This window comes from Diabrotica virgifera, chromosome 1, assembly GCF_917563875.1.
Source record: "Diabrotica virgifera virgifera chromosome 1, PGI_DIABVI_V3a".
NCBI lineage: Eukaryota > Metazoa > Arthropoda > Insecta > Coleoptera > Chrysomelidae > Diabrotica > Diabrotica virgifera.
This window is the reverse complement of record NC_065443.1, coordinates 131,390,990-131,409,072: the sequence shown is the minus strand read 5'-3', so window position 1 is coordinate 131,409,072 and position 18,083 is coordinate 131,390,990. Positions and strand designations below refer to the sequence as shown.

The window sequence follows — 18,083 nt, the reverse complement described above, 5'->3', positions numbered from 1 at the left end:
ACACGCTGTATTTTCCTGTCACCGTGTCACAAAGAAAATTGTCCAGTGCAAGTACATGTAACAATAATTATTACATGTACTTGCGCTGGCCAATTTTTTGTGTGACACCGTGACAGGAAAATACAGCGTGTTTTATATGTTCGTTCATGGGTATTCTTTCATTTTTCCTACTGTATGTATATTTATATATAATTAACTTATAAAATATGAATTTTAATTATATTAACTTTTAATCATTTATTAAAAAAACTATTCGTAACAGACGGGTTTCGAACTCAGAACCTCTCGATCTCCAGTCTACCACTATGCCACAGAGCTACCACGTATCGATTCGTTAACGTTCTTTAAAATGGTATTTAAACGACATTGCATTAGTCACATTTTTAAAATACACTCGCGATCACAAAGATCGATGAATTATACACGTTTGAGGTCTCGAATTTCCTGAACCTGTTGTCCGATTTGAGTGATTTTTTTAGTATGTTATAGCCTTATTATTTAAGAATATCAAAATAGCAATATTTTAGCTAGACAGGTAAATGTCATTTTATACCGGGTGTAACAATCCTACTGTGTTTTTTCATTAAAGTTCGGAACACTCTGTGGAATATTATAGCATAGATAAAATATTGAAATTAAAACTCAATTGTAGCCTTAGGCTTATTTAACATTTTTCTTTTTTGGTTCATTTGCTCTTATGTTAGATAATAAAAAAGTTAGGTACTTTAACAACTAGCCATGTTCTTGATCAATACAGGAAGTTTCTAAATAAGTGCGACAAACTTTAAGGGGTAATTCTGCATGAAAAAATTATGACCGTTTGCTTTATAAACATATGTCCGCAAATGCTTTGTTTCCGATATACGGTATGTTGAATTTTTTCTTACAAACTGACGATTTATTTGGTGCCGTAAAACTGGTTGAGATATGCAAATGAAATTTGGTAGGTTTTAAGAGATAGTTATTGTGCATTTTTTGGAATGCAATTAAGAATTTTATATTCACCATTGGGGTGTATACGGGTATAAACATTTTAGATACATCCCGTATGCACGCCAATGGTGAATATAAAATTCTTATTTGTATGTCAAAAAATGAGCAATAACTACCTCTTAAAACCTACCAAATTTCATTTGCATATCTCAACCAGTTTTACGGCACCCAATAAATCGTCAGTTTGTAAGAAAAAAATCAACATCCCGTCTCATAGAAATGAAGCATTTGCGGGCATATCTTTATAAAGCAAACGTCATTATTTTTTCCTGCACAATTACCTCTTAAGTTTGTCGCACTTATTTAGAAACACCCTGTATTGATGAAGAACATGGCTAATTGTTAAAGTACCTAACTTTTTTATTATCCAACATAAGCAAATAAACCAAAAAAGAAAATGTTAAGAAAGCCTAAGGCTACAATTGAGTTTTAATTTCAATATTTTATCTATGCTATAATATTCCACAGAGTGTTCCGAACTTTAATGAAAAAACACAGTAGGATTGTTACACCCGGTATAAAATGACATTTACCTGTCTAGCTAAAATATTGTTATTTTGATATTCTTAAATAATAAGGCTATAACATACTAAAAAAATCACTCAAATCGGACAACAGATTTAAGAAATTCGAGACCTCAAACGAGTGTAATTCATCGAGTGACCCGATTTTTGTGATCGCGAGTATAGTTTGAAATTAAAAAAAATCGATTGATCCATATAATAGCAATTAAATATTGCATTGTTAGCTAGTTCAGAGCTATTCTGAAAATTTCAGGTGCCTAGGTAACATAGAACTATGTTTAAAATGGATTACAAATTTTGTGGAGATAGTGACAAAGACCAAGCTAAGTATATAAAAACGTTCTAAATAAATATTGTATTGTATAAATTAACAAATAATTGAACAACCGCATTAAATAAATATAAAAAAAACTTACCTCCTTTTCTCTTTTGTTATGAGAATCTTGAAACCTCTTCAACATATTTAACACTTCTTCAATTGACAAGGTTGGATTAGGTGGATGGTTGTAAATCCTCTGAAAGTAATTATTGGCTTCATCTTCTATGTCTTTCGAAACATGTGAAGAAACATCCGGGAACAGGTTATATTCTGGCAATCTAGTCTTGTCTATGTTAGTATTGGGTCCCATCCTACTTAAGTTGCTAATTTGATTGACTCCTAGGACTAGAGACGAACTTGTACCAGCAGGGCCTTGATGTGACATTGGCATAATGGGAAAAGGACTACTCGATGGGCCAGCATTTAAAATTCTTGAGGGAGATCCTGGTGATGGTACCAAAGGTCCTAATCCACCTTGTAAGTTGAATGCAGAATTTGCGGGACCACCTAAGTTCATATTTGCCAATGTCGTGTTAAGTCCTTGCATAGAATCAACTCCAGAATGGTTATAGAGAGGAGCAAAAACTGAAGGATTTATTCCTCCATCTATTCCTCTCGATCGAAGTATAGCAGGTTGCTGTTGTTGTCTGGACTTTATAATCAAAGAACAGTTATTAACTGTTGTCATTACAGCATCGTGACACTCTGGACTTAAATTGTTCATAGTCCTGTAAACAAGTTTTTATATAATTATACATATTTATAATATTAAGTACTTAAAAATCTAAGTAGATATATGAAAATAATAAATTTTATATTAAGGAAACTAAAAAGCACAGAATATGTCAATAATATAACATATTTTCTATTGGATTATAATAAATATGCAATTGTGGAGACTTGGCTCATGAAGAATTTATATACACACACCGGCAAAATTAAAGGAACACCTTAAAAATGGGACATGTTTGAGGTCTCGAATCTCCTAAACCCGTTGTCCGATTTGAGTGATTTTTTTAGTATGTTCTTACTGTAAATGTCATTTTATACCGGGTGAAACAATCATACCGTGTTTTTTCCTTAAAGTTTGGAACACCCTGTGGAAAATTCTAGCCTATATAAAATATTTAAATTATAACTCAATTGTAGCCTTAGGCTTTCTTAAAATTTTCTTTTTTGATTCATTTGCTTATGTTCGATAATAAAAAAGTTAGGTACTTTAACAACTAGCCATGTTCTTCATCAATATAGGGTGTTTCTAAATAAGTGCGACAAACTTTAAGGGGTAATTCTGCATGAAAAAATTATGACAGTTTACTTTATAAACACATGCCCGCAAATGCTTATTTTCCGAGATAAGAGATAAGGGATGTTTAATTTTTTCTTGCAAACTGACGATTTATTTATTGCTCTAAAACCGGTTGAGATATGTAAATGAAATTTGGTCGGTTTTAAGAAGTAGCTATTGCGCATTTTTTGACATACAATTGAAAATTTTGTATTTACCATTGGCGTGCATATGGGATATATCTAAAATGTTTATACCCGTATGCACATAAATTTTCGTCACCTGAATGCAGAACTAGCTTAACTCACATTTAAGATATTTTACAGGAGAGCGATTTTAATGTTTCAATGTGTCATAATTTAAACAGTATTTGGTTAAATGGTGAAATTATCTCAGTATAGTATATTAGGAACCTTTTAAATGTGTTATTAGGAATGAGACGGATTAATGATAATTTTTTTATAAAAAGTGTGACTTAGGATACTACTGACTTATAAATTCTACTGCAGAACTATTGTAAGTGCGATGTTTGGTACATAAGCTACTTCTGCATTAATACATTTCAAGCTTAGAATAAATTTAAGATTAACATAGGATACAAATAAAAACAAAATCGGTAAAATTTAAAACTTTTTAATTTTTATTAAAGATTTACAACTCAAAATCAAAATACCAAAGAATACTATGAAATGGTCAAATTATTAAACTAACATATTAAATTAATCTTCGTCAGTTTCCTGTTCGGGAATGTTACTAGCTTGAAGATTAGTGAAAAAGTTATGGTATTCCGTAGGTATAACCTTGTTTTCACACAAAAATAATAAGTCTTTATATTTCGCGGCAGGAATTGGAACTGGTGAGCTTCTTAACATTCTAAGTTGATAGGTCTCTAATGAGTCTAACTTTTGGTGGCTCCTTTTCAATTCCAGAGTATTAATTTTTATAAAATCTTCTTCAAAACTATATTTAACGTTAAGTTGGTTTGGGCATTTTGGGTCAACCATAATAACTTTCAAATTATTAAATATGACTTTGCAACCAAGTTCAGTTTTATCCCAATTTTTTGTAGTTTTGGCTAACAGGTCCTTTAAATCGTAAAAGTCCGCCTGAGCCATTTCTTTAATTTTATAAGGTCGCACTTTACACGCAGTCCTTGCTAATGTGTACCACTGCTGTGGACTAAATATAGGGATTTTTTTTGCAGCTCTTTCGATAACCCCATGTACGGAGTCGCACTCATTTTGTGTATGTCCCTTTTCTAGAAAACTGTGAGTAATTTTAACACCATATTTGGCGGCACAATACATGTACAGACAATATATAAATCGATTGCGATTTTGTCCAGTGCAGTTGTCACTATAGAAACTGAATTCCTTAATTCCATTTCGTACCATTTCGTCAATGAAACTTAATATGCAACTACCGATTTCACAAGCACCCCTACATGCTAGCGATTCTGGCCACATGTAGCAGTATCCCTGTTTGTTAGCAGCATCGTACACAGTCAGATTGTAACATGCAAGCTTACGTCTATAGTAGAGGAGAGATACTTCAGCTTTAGGACATAACAATGTTTTTTGTAAGTCGTATATAGCCATGCAAAACGAATTATCAGTTTTAGCCCTCTCTTTATCTAGTTCTTTATTTGCTCTAGATAAGTCCTTGTTTTTAAGATGAGCTTCCATTGCAGAACGAAGTTCTTCCTTTTCTGACGGAGAAGAATTAGACAATTTGTTGCAAAAATCGCACTGGTCTTTTTTGGGAATGAAAAAACCCAAATTAAATTCATTGTTAAATACCTCTCTATATATAGCATAAGAAGCTATGGTATTTATATTGTTATCACTGCAATATGTTTTATATAAACGGTACATTTTGCTGATATTGAGGTCAGGTGGCAAATATTTTTTAGTGCTATTTTTTCTGCAATAATGGCTTTCAATCAAAGCAAATGACTTAATATGATGTCGTACTGAATCCTTAAAATGTTTTGGCAATCGAGAATTACATTGTACTTTACCTCGTAAATCTGCTTGTGGCGATATTGAATTTGAATGATGAGTTTTTTTAACTACTGTTTTGACGATTTGATGACTTATTCCCAGGGTATTTAAGAAAAATGTTTGACATACCTTGATTGTGTTGACTGGACAATTCTCTTGTGGAAAAGTATAAAAATACGACAGCTTTCTACGACTTTCACAAGTATCACCTTCTGGAAGCTCAACTGCATCCTTCTTTTTTCTGGGGTGTTTTGTAGGCTTCACAGTTAAGTTCCGCAAAACAAATTCTCTCTGATAATTAATATCTCCCAATTTCCAAAAATCTTGAAAAATCTGGACGCGATGTTTTTCCTGAAATTTCGTTTGACATTTAAGTCTGCATGTTGTGGGACATGGCGGTTTCATAATCCTTTCTGAAACCTGTTTAGACTTCCAATTTACATAGGCCTTGCCGGAGTTTCGTAATTTCTTTATTCTATTTCTCCTCCAATTATCTGGGTTTCTTTTTCGCTTACGAGACTTGGTGATATCTGGTATTTTTTCCTCAGACACTAGGGCATCCTGCTGGTCTAAATCAAAATCATTTGGATTAAAATCAACATCTGAGCTTCCATCTGTAGCATATGGGTCACTATTTTCATCAGTTTGATGTGAGATGGTCGGTAAAAGCTTACCGGTAGATGTGGATGGACGCGTAATATCATCTTGGTGCTGAAGGACCTGCTCTTGAAGGACACGTGTTGCAAAATTTACAACGCTAGGTGTAGGATTATGGGAATCTTTAGCTTCATCACGTTGCTGCAACCGTGGTTGTTCGATGGATGTTTGAAGATCTATGACGTTATCTAGAGGTGAACAATAACCCAAACAATTATTCGGAGATTGGCGATACTGCTCTGCTTCAGGTACTAGTAGGCTTATGGAGGTAGGTATTGGTAAGTCGTAATATTGATTATAATGTTGGGAAAACTGCTGTTCTATCGGTGTCTCGAGCTGGCAATACTGTTGTTCTTGGTGTACGGGAGAGTGTAGACATCTTAATTCACCTAGATCTCCGTAGTACTGCTGGTTAGTATACAATGTGGAAGGGCTTTCTACCGTAGCTATAGATATGGGACTACCTGCCGTATCATTACTTGATTCTCCAGAATTCTCATGTTGTGTTGGATTCATAGACATGGCCATTTTTACCATTAACGCACCTGCAACAAATTTACAATGAGCTTACAGTCAGCATAACAAGAACATATTAATTGCAGACATTTAAAATTAATTGATACAAATTAAAATACTCAGAAACCAGGACGTACGTTAAACCTTATTTCACTTGTTCAAATTTACAATTTTTGTCCCAATAATAATGTATCCCCAAACTGCCGTCTGTAGCAACGCATTGTTCAATATAAAGAATTATATATTATTTAATAACGAAATATGTATGTGTGGTTAGTAATTCTGCGATATTTTCTCAAATATATCATAAAATATTGTGAAATTCAACACGTGCCTAATAGTTATATACAATTTATAGCACGTGGCAGAATAAAAACACAGCCCTTTAATGCGTACCTACTTTCTACCAAAAGCATCTTAAAAACAAGATTCACAGTTTTATTAATTCACTTATTAGATAAAAATTAGATTCACTTAATAGATAAAAAACTACTAATAAAGCATATTTATTATTAAAACTTACCTCGTTTCATTATTGTTGTTAAAATTCACACTCACTGCAACTCTATTTGGCAAAAGAACAAACGTGAATATCCAACAAGACGATGGAAATGACTAACCGATAGCCGTTGAATTATCCTATGTAAATAGAAGATAACAAAAATAATGTTGGCGCGCATTGTTATTGAAAATGCAGAACAATCCTAACTGTATTTGTATTTACTTAGGATTATTCTGCATTGATAAAATAATGATTTGCTAGTTAGGATTATGATGTTCTATATAGAATTTCTATTAGTAAATTTAAAGTTATGAACTTAAGATTGTTCTGCATGAAAATATACGATATGTATTACCTTTATAAGGAATAAACGAAAAAAAAATTTTTTTTGAGTTAGGATAGTTCTGCATTCAAGTGACGAATGGTGAATACAAAATTCTTAATTGTATGTCAAAAATGCGCAATAACAACCTATTAAAACCTACCAAATTTCATTTGCATATCTCAACCGGTTATAGAGCAATAAAAATAAATTGTCAGTTTGCAATAAAAAATTCAACATCCCGTATCTCGGAAAAGAAGCATTTGCGGACATATGTTTATAAAGTAAACTGTCATTATTTTTTCATGCAGAATTACCCCTTAAAGTTTGTCGCACTTATTTAAAAACACCCTGTATTGATGAAAAACATGGCTAGTTGTAAAAGTACCTAACTTTTTTATTATCCAACATAAGCAAATGAATCAAAAAAGAAAATGTTAAGAAAGCCTAAGGCTACAATTGAGTTTTAATTTCAATATTTTATATAGGCTAGAATAGTCCACAGGGTGTTCCGAACATTAAGGAAAAAACACAGTATGATTGTTACACCCGGTATAAAATGACAATTACCTGTCTAGCAACAATATTATTACACCGATATTCTTAAATAATAAGGCTACAACATCCTCAAAAAATCACTCAAATTGGACAACTGGTTTAGGAGATTCGAGACATCAAACATGTCTCATTTTTAAGGTGTTCCTTTAATTTTGCCGGTGTGTGTATAACAAATGTTACTTATGGTGAGGTTCGCCATAAATGTTGTATTTAACTATGCTTTGTTTTTAAACCAGGAGGAGTAATCTAAAAAAACAAATTCACACCCAAGAAAGTCACTAGAAAAATCACCAAATACATCTTTTTTGGTTGATCATGTCGGCCTTTGACAGTAATCCATAAATATTATATTATACTAATACGTCCCTAAAGAGTTCTAAAAACAGCTGTTTTTTTATAAAAATGCAGACTAAAAATCTAAAAATTAAAGGAATAACGCAGAAAACACAAAAAATCGCCGATATAACTTAATTTACCTATGAAATGCCAATAGTGTCAAAATTTCATAAACGTCATTAGTGCCAAAATTTTATAACAGTGGAGTAAACTTGCCTGCCGTTGGACCAATTACAAACAAGCATGTAAATTTTAATTACTTCTCCTGGTTTAAAAATAGAGCATTAGAGACAGGAATATTTGCAAAATGCATTTTCTGCATATCTGGCATATTTTGCATGAATTTCATATTTTTACAGGAAATTGCATACATCTGCATATAAAAAATATATATGAAAATAGAAAAAATGTATAATGCCAATATTTTCTGAATGTGTCCACCTTTTCTTGAAATTGTTCATTTCAATTCCCTGAGTAATAAAACCTTTTTCTTTTAACCATTTTGGTTGTACCTGGTAAACAATTAACAACCCTAATACACAAACAAAATAAAACATACATAAACACTTTCACACATCAGTTCCCAAGAGTAACAAGTCTGAATTATAGTGATTTGTGCAGTTAAGTATTGGAAAGTGCTTCAATAACCAATATTTACGTTATTATAGAGTAACAACTCTATAATAACGTTGTATGAATATGTCACACATATATTTTGTCATAAAATGGTAATTATTTTAGTTCCAGTTGATACTCTGTTTTCTCGTAACTAATAATTTTTGACCTGTTACACTTTGGAACTAGTGTATCGAATTTTAGTGGGACGGATTTTTCCGAAATCCAAAAGAGGTGGAAGTGCATGTGAAGCTTTTAGAAATAAGTAGCTGTATGAATCTCCAAAATTTACATTATTATGTAGTTTCATTTATGGTGTCCGTATCAAACAGTGTAAACGTGTTTAATGAGACAAATTTTAAAAGTGCATTTATAGTGTAGTTTTATTACGTAACCCATGACTGCATTAATTATTTTATATCACGATGTCAAAACTAAATCCTTAAAAACTTACTCTAAAGTTGTAAGTACAGTAGTACACAAATAGCTGAAACCGTGTGAAGGTCATTTTATTTATGAGTTCAATTTTATTTATAAAGAATGTGTGAGTAGTATTCCATTACCCTTCTTTAGCGTTATGACGAGAAGGGGCACTTGGTTAGAAGCAGCATTTTTTGTGCAGAGTATTTTCAAGGAATAAAAAGTTTTATTTACAAACTAACAGCTTCTTCTTAAAGTTCCATCACCTATCAGAGGTTGGATATCATAATGGCTATGGTTGCTTTGTTGGCTGCTGCTCTGAATAGTTGTAATTTCTTCAGCAGAGCTAGAGAAATGTAAACACTAACAGAAAGGGATTTGGGATTATCGTTATTATTATATGAATTGGTTTTTAAATGCAAAATTATTTGCGAATATTTGCCTTGTTTTCTGTTGCAGATATTCCAGTCTCTACTAATAATATAGGGTACGTTAATTTTTCAATTTTGCGTACTAAATGCGAGCATCTCTGACACCCATACAACCAATCAATCAGTTTAATGGAAAACATTATTTGATGTTAATCTTTCTGTGCTGATGGTATATTGATGAATATATTATCATTGTTAATATTTTCTCTTCTGATACTTGATCCGCACCAGTTTTGATTTTATAAATACATAAAAGATCAAATATATTGTTTACAATATTAGTTCTAGATATCTGGTTTTATCTCCTATAATTAGTGTCACTAAATATTTTAGTTAAAACACACAAAAAGTTCTAAAAAATTAATCACATACAACAACAGACTCCATAGACAAAACACCACTTAACATGTCTTTTAATAAAACAAAATAAAAAATTCTATAAAATGTTGAAATAAATCATGACCTTGACATGAATTGGATATTGATGGGTAATGAGAACAACAAAAGCATATAATGTTGAAATAATTACTATTATTTATATATACACAAAGAACTAAATATTTGTTCAATAAATTAATCATGAAAATAAAATTAACTCAAAATGAGATGGAAGTTATTCTGAGATAGGAACCAGAGACCATAAGTATTGAATTATTGTAAGTAATTCTGTAATAGCTAGTAGAAAGCTTAGCGGAACTAAGGAAGACACAGTACGCAACCAAATAGGCTTATGTGAGTTGTTCAACAATTATTGGTGATACTTACATTCAGCATAAAATAGTAAAAACCTTCAATTCTAGCAACAAGATTCATAAGTAATTATATCATTATAAGAAATTTGTTTAAATTGAAATAAGCCTTGATTTATTGTTTATAGACAGTAGTTTCCCTTTGTATATGCAGTCGTGTCTGCGAATGAGTTAATATATTGTCCCAAAATATTAAAAATAATAGGCTATTGATTATGTACTTTAGAAAGGAACTACGATGTTAAAGGGGTTTTATTGTTTTATATGGTCAATGGACCCCTCAATATGAAAAACCGAGGAGTGCTACCATTTAAAGGGGTGCCCCAAGCACTAGGGTGAGTTCTATGCATTTTTTGTACATACACACATCTACAGAAAAATTGTTCCAAATTAAATTTACTATCGAAATGTCACCTTTTAAAGTCAAAAATATTTTTTTTCTTCAAATATATTCAAAAAAGAAGCAAAAAAACATGAAAGAAAGCGATTTTGTTTTTTGCCCCATAACCTTTTTTCACGCTGATATAGGTATAGACATTGCTTCACAGAAAAAATCTTCTATCCTTCCTCTTTAGAATGACGTTTGGAAGAAGTCTTTAGGATTTATAGTTTCCGAAATATGATTTTTGAAAGTTCGCCACTCACAGCATTTTTGGGTCATTTTCCCTATTATTTCACAAACATTGTTCTGTAACTGTTTTCTACACAGTTTTAAGTATATGCAATGGTACATTTAATAGGAAGAGAAGTCAATTACCTTTAAAATGATCTATTGCAGAAGGTTGTATGACTATTTTTAAGCAAGTAATGATTTTTCAAAGTTTTATTAAGCTTTAACAATTTTTGAAATTTTTTAAGATTATTTTTTAAATTTCTCATTATAACTTTTTTTCTTGTACATTTAGGTATATCCATTGCTCAATAAAAAAGACCACATCTTGCTTAACAATAGTCTTACAACCTTATACAACAGATCATTTTAAAGGTAATTGTTTTCTCTTCATATTAACTGAACCATTGCCTATACCTAAAACTGTGTAGAAAAAAGTTACACAATGTTTTGTTTTTTTATTTCCACGGGACAAGCCCAATACAGTTACAATTGTTTACAAATTTTGGAACAATTTAGTATACTAAATATAAGTCATATATTATATAACACATAAAATATAATAGTTAAAATAAATAATATAAATTACATACCGAACAAATTAGAAACAGACTGGTAAAGGTGGACATAACAAAACAATTAAGAGGCAATATTAATTTGTTGTAAGTCGCGTATAAATTGGTTGGGTGTGGAACTAAAATTAAGCCTCTCAGTATTTTGATTTGCTAGACGTAACATTCTAGTTATAGGTTCATTGAGGCCATAATTACCTTAGACAATAAATAATGACTATTTGCTGCACCATTTAACAAACTATATAGAATTTTCAAATCATGGTGATAACGACGTTCTTCCAGGGTATTGATATTTATAAATGCTCTAATTTCATCATAACTGTAAAACCTGTTACTCCCAGTAATAGCTCTAATTTTAAATCCCAAAAACCTAAGGAATTTATTTTGAACCTTTTCAATTTTTTCTGCGTAAACATTATAGTAAGGTGATCAAATACTACAACAGTATTCCAAGTAAGGTCTAACAAGAGAACAGTATAACAATTTTAGGGTATTGGGACTTTTAAAATCATAGCAGTTTCGTTTCATGAAGCCAAGCATCTGTAATGCCTTTGAAATAATAGAATCAATATGATCTGCGAATTTTAGCGATTTGTCAAACAGTATTCCAAGATCTCTTATTGTATTAACACAGTCTAGTGGTGTGTTATCAAGTTTATATTCAAACGGAATATATATTCTACCTTGATAAAAACTAATGTTTGCAAAACAATAGGTAAAATGGCACAAAAAAATTGTGAAAGGGCAAACTTTGAAAAATCATATTTTGGAAATTATAAATCCTAAAGACTTCTACCAAACATCATTTTAAAGAGGAAGGATGAAGTTTTTTCTGCTAAGGAATGCCTGTACCTGTATTCCTGTGGAAAAAGTAGTGGGACAAAAACCAAAATCGCTTTTTTTTCGTGTTTCTTTTTGCATTGTTTTTGCAAAAAAAAATTTTTACTTTAGAAAGTGACATTTCAATAGTAAATTTAATTTGGAATAATTTTTCTGTAGATATGTATGTACGAAAAGGACATAGAACTAACTCACCCTAATGCACTCTAGTGCATAGGGACGAATATACCCCTTTCTCAAAAATGCACCCCTTTAAATGGTAGCACTCTGTGGTAAAACCCCTTTAACATTGTAGTTCCTTTTAGCCCTCTTATTTTGGACATAATCAATAGCCTACAATTGTTTTACAACAAATTACCAATAAAAGTCTAATGCTAGCACAATAAAAAAATATTAAAATGTAAGAATTACCTTTGCAGACATAATGTCATTGTAGTCAAAGTTTCTGTAGGCAAGGGAACAACTTTGCCTAGCGATTCATCTGCTTTTGATATCTGTGGAACACGTCTATGTAAAAATTTTACACATGCCATAACAAAAGCCTCTCCATGTTCATTTATTTTATCAGAAAGCCATTTTTCTAATTTTAAGTACTCCCTTCGTGAAGCTAGGCAAGCTAAATCTATAATGAAAGGATATGACTGGGCAGATTGTGCATTCAAAAGACTTGATAGTGCTTTTAAATCCTGAGCTACATCAAGAATTCTGGACAGCCTTGTTTGATCACATTCCCCCCTAACATACCATTCTGCCATAGCATGCATAATAATGGGTTTAATATTGATGTTCTGTGTGTGCCATGCATGATGTAAAATTATGGCAGAGTTAGGATGATTTCCTAAAAATATGGGGATCAAGTTAGTGAGCAAGTCGCGTCTTAGTAAAGTAACTTGGCCAGAAATCTGAAGTAATGCTAAAACTAGTACATCTGGACAACTATGTACTGGTATTTTGAACAGTTCTTGAACATGTGTATATAACCCACATTCTGATAGGCTCAACAAAAGTTCAACAAGGTTCAAAGATCTCCAGTTTGCTAATTCTTTACTGTCTTGCTCAGGTGGAGTTTTTAGCACATCAACTGCCACAGGTGCGTAAGTATAGTCCACAAAACAAAACACATCTGGATTTTTAAGGATATTCTGAATTAAACTAAACTGTCCTTCCACATTTTGCCATCTTTTATATATCTGATCCACTGGAAATGTTTCTGGGTGAAAACCAAATGTTTGCAAGCCTTGCCTAAGTCCATTTATTAATAGACACAATCCTTGCCTATCTTTTACAATGAACTCAGGATGATCTAGTTCAGCAACAATACTATTCCACTGAAAATTAGGAACAATTTCTTTAAGAGCTTGAATTAAGTTATCAATGTTCCATGATGTTCTATTATCAGATCCTTTATTAAAAGATCCTGGTGTTTGAATGGAAATAGAGTCTTCAAGGCCACTGTGTGTTCGGCACATAACAGCAAGGATACGAGATACTACTGCGGGGGAAATATCTCTGCCACCCAGTTTCATGAGGTTGTTGCGGCATTCTTCAACAGACGACGTAAAATTATATCCTAATTCAGTCACTACATCTGATAAAGATGTTTCAAGCATTCCCCCGGATAAACCGGGGCCTTCAGATGACATTTCTGGGGCCAATTCACTATGTTCTGGATACACTAATGGCGCAAGCACTACGGGTACAAGATCCTTGGGAAAATCTCGTTGTAAGGTTTCAAGAAATGTTGTATGGTTGTCGTTAGTAAGACCTACTTCCTTAGGGTTTTTTAGAACAGCAGATATAATGAGGTGAAGTACTTCAGGAGTTGTTTCGTGAAGTCCACCTTCGTGTTGACTGCTACTTCCTTCTGTATCGATATATGACTGAACTAAGGCAGGTACTGTAGTTCTTAAGTGAGCTTGGGCTAGATTTCTGGCTTCTGTGTGAGATGAGTGGCAAAGAGCAATGGCAAAAACAACTTCCTGGACAGCTGAGAGGCGAAGGCACTTGCTCAACTGATGGAAGAATTGAGGTCCAAGTTTTAAAGTCTACAACAACAAAATGCATTCAGCATATTTTATTTCTTTAGAAATAACACTTACCTTGTGATTTATCAAAGGATTGTCTGTAATATAACAAAGGGCTGTTAACAATGATGGCTTGTTTAACAAACTGGAGCACTGTTCCAATAATGCTTGGTTTTGGGGAGCTGGAGCTGATATTTTATTTGTAGACTCTGAAAAGTCCACTGATGAAAACAGACATTGGAGCAAGTGACGATCCGCCTCCAGACCATGCAAAGAAACAAGCTGTCAAAAAAATATGCTTGTTAAATAAAATTTTGTGAAAAGTGTTCGAAACTAGATGCGTTTTTTGCATTATAATTACATCTGTAGAGGATTCTAAACAAAAAACAACAGTCAAAACACCTTTGTTCATCTTTTCATGACTATGTCGGTAAAAAAGTTTCCTATGTGAAAATTTCAGAAAAACATGGCGGATGATCTAATTTGTCATTTTTTATAATAATCCTGTAGACACGTTTGCACACTGGAAATTTAAAAAAAATGTACTTACTTTAGTTATGTCTCCTACTACTTGCTTATAGTTTTTTTTAGTTAATGTGGCAATCAAATAACTTATTTGTGACAAAGTGAAAGACAACGAGTCTAGGTTCATACTTCCATGAACACGGCCTCGAAAGCTTCAAATACGCTTGAAGCTTTCTTAGGTATATGCTGAGTTTTTATCCAAAAAGTCTTATTTGGTTTTAAAAAATAACTAAATTTTTTATGGTCCAAGACCATCATCGAGTCTTTAATGAACTTTCTCCACTTAATTTATCACACTCATTGTAATTACAGAACTCACGCAACACACAACACATGCACAAATAAAACTCTTATGAACTGCGCAGAATTCAAACGTCAGTTGTGTCAAACCGAACAACTAAAAACATAGGAATTAAATTATGTTACTGGTTATTAAAGTCGGTTATAGAAGTTTTTGTTTTCAAAGTTTTGTCACGTTTTGTTTTGATTAGATTTAAACTTATTGGCATATAAAATGCAAATGACAATATTATAACTATCATATTATTATTTTACCATGCAGAACAATAAGCGTCTCTTTGTAAAGATAATGAAGTCGACTTTACTAAGTAACAAGACATTTACTCAACACATACGCTACACATGTCATTACTCTCTTAGTGAAACTACTGTGATTGGCTAAATGACTAATGTCTATGCCATTAAAAAACAGTTGATATGCTCGTTAAGTCAGGAAAGTGAATCTCCAATAAGAATATTTTTTAACTTTTCAGTGTGTATAATATGTATATTTTTGCAAAATTTTCCATTTAGTTCATATTGTAAGGCCGCTCCGCTCTTTAAGGTTTTTAAATATTTATTCTTCTTGATATAGTAAGTCATGTTGTGACTGGCTGATTGACATAAAGTTCATGCAATTAAAAAAAGGCCGCTCTTGCATGAAAAATTTTCTGATTGAGTTTCTTCGCGGATTCCTATTCAAAAATGTCCCTTTTAAACAAATTATAAGGGTGCCAGGCGAAATATTTGGATAGAAATTGTTTAAACAAATTCAAAAGCTCACCTTTTAAAAATAGATTTTTTTAGGTTTTTGGGTCATTTGTCATTTTAAACAAAAAGGGTCTCTTCATTTTTTTTAGTTGATAGTTTTTGAGTTAAGCAATCTAAAATTTGAGAAATGCAAAAATACCTATTTTTGAGGCTTAACATTTTATATTTTTCTGTGAATTTGATGGCTTTGGCAGAGCCAATTAGCCAGCAATTTTGTTATTTTAAAACAAACAAGTTTGTTTTTTTAATCAGAGGAATTTTTCTTTATTTCTGACTCTAAATACATAACAAACTAACATATTATTACAATTATTATCTAAATAATACACTGTTTTGGTTGTAAATATTTTTTATACATATTTATTTTTTTTGTATTTTTTTATATCTTTAATTTGTTTTTTTATTATTTTTTTTTATTATTTTTAATTAATTGTTTTTTTACTACGTTAAGACATAAACCCGATTCAACACCTCGGTGGTTTACATCTTCTTAATTAGTTTTTTTTTCTTTTTTTTTGCTTTTTTGCTTTTTTTCTTTTCTTTTTGCTTTTTCTTTTCTCTTTGTTTTTTCTTGCTCTTTTCTTTTTTCAATTATAATATACAATAATTACTTAAATCTACAGGGTTTAAATAAAATAACAATAAAACAAGCATGTTTGTTTTGTTTTAACAAACATGCCTGCTTTGTTTTAACAAAATTACTTAAATACAGGGTAAATTTTATTGCTACAATCTATATTTACAGTTTTTGATATGTTCGTAAATTGTTTTTAATGTATTAATATCTTCAGAAAATATCAAATTGTTCAGATAAACGGGAAGTGGAAATTTTAATATGATTATCATAAAATTTGTTTATATTTACTGATTGATGTGAACATTCGAGGAGAATATGTAGTAGATCACCTTCTATTCCACACTCACAGTTAGGTGACTCTGTGAGACCCAAACTGTACATATGAAGGGGGGTAAGAGTAAGAGCATGATTACATCTCAATCTATTTTATAACTCTTATGAAATGGCGATTTGATACAGAATGAAACCATCACTTTTAATGCGAATTTCAGGCTGCATTTGTTTGTAATTACTACCAGTTCTAGTGTTTCGATATAATACCTTTGCCAATTTTCTTTTTGGTGTCGCATATCAATATTCGAAATGGGTAGTAAGTTCATGGGATTTTATATGTAAATTTTATATGTAAATTATTTTTTGAGGTTGCCAAATGCCTAAATTGAAACTAAATATTCAATTTCAAGATTCTGACTAGTAATCGGGGCTTATTTCAATTTAGACCGTGGTTTTATAATTTTTAAATATGCGCGTCTATTCGTCTTTTAAACCTCCGACCAGCTCTGTGCTCTGTCACACTGATTGATTTCCTATTCAGGCACTTTGACTTTCGTATTTAATTAGCATATTGACAATAATTAATTGAATAAATAAATATAATATTAAAAAACTATGTTAATAACAAATTATAAAATTTTAATAAATGTCAAGTATGCTTGGATTTTTTTCGCATAAATACGCAACATACACTGCGACGTGTGGTGGCGCAATGCGGCGACTTAAAAAAAGTTGAGTGGACGCGCATAATTAACAACGGTCTAAATGGAAATAAGCCCCATTTACTCGTCAGAACCTTGAAATTGAAGTTGTTCTGAAGCTATTTTCTTGTGGCATTTTTATAATCAAGTATATTCAAATGGGAAATAAGCCACAATTTTACCTAAAAATGATTTTATTAACGTTTCGACGCCCAAGTCGGGTGTCGTTGTCAAAATACAAAATAATACTAAATAAACAAAAATGTTGTTGCTTAGTAAAAAATTCTACTAATAATTTATTTAATCTGACTCATTTATATCGGCAATCAATGAACTATCTTTTAGTAAAGTCGTCCCAGGAACGCAACTCATCAATATTGGCAATATCATTTTAAAGTCGTCTACTTTAAAATGTATAATACGTGTCTGAATTGCCGATATAAATGAGTCAGATTAAATAAATTATTAGAAGAATTTTTTACTAAGCAACAACATTTTTGTTTATTTAGTATTATTTTGTATTTTGACAACGACACCCGACTTGGGCGTCGAAACGTTAATAAAATCATTTTTAGGTAAAATTGTGGCTTATTTCCCATTTGAATATACTTGATCTTGAAATTGAATGTTTAAATTTCAATTTAGGCACTTAGAAAAATTATTAATTTAAATATG

The 18,083-nt window shown here is 31.6% G+C and overlaps 2 protein-coding genes across 2 annotated transcripts in view; both read right to left on the bottom strand.

Moving 5' to 3' along the window:
• Window positions 1-15,147, bottom strand: part of LOC114326439 (CCR4-NOT transcription complex subunit 1) — a 70,985-nt gene extending 55,838 nt beyond the window's left edge. Inside the window, exons 1-4 of the mRNA XM_028274810.2 lie at window positions 14,833-15,147; window positions 14,358-14,564; window positions 12,670-14,303; window positions 1,934-2,564 (exon numbers count right to left, since the gene is read on the bottom strand). Of these exons, the coding sequence (XP_028130611.2) occupies window positions 1,934-2,564; window positions 12,670-14,303; window positions 14,358-14,564; window positions 14,833-14,934 (2,574 nt within the window). The 5' untranslated portion in view covers window positions 14,935-15,147. The remainder of the gene's footprint in view (window positions 1-1,933; window positions 2,565-12,669; window positions 14,304-14,357; window positions 14,565-14,832) is intronic.
• LOC126892938 (uncharacterized) lies at window positions 3,742-7,216 on the bottom strand. The gene is made up of 2 exons (XM_050662876.1): window positions 6,824-7,216; window positions 3,742-6,329 (listed from the first exon to the last, which is right to left on the bottom strand). Exons 1-2 carry the CDS (start codon window positions 6,831-6,833, stop codon window positions 3,844-3,846), a joined length of 2,496 nt encoding a protein of 831 aa, XP_050518833.1. The 5' UTR covers window positions 6,834-7,216; the 3' UTR covers window positions 3,742-3,843.
• Window positions 15,148-18,083: the final 2,936 nt, after the last annotated feature.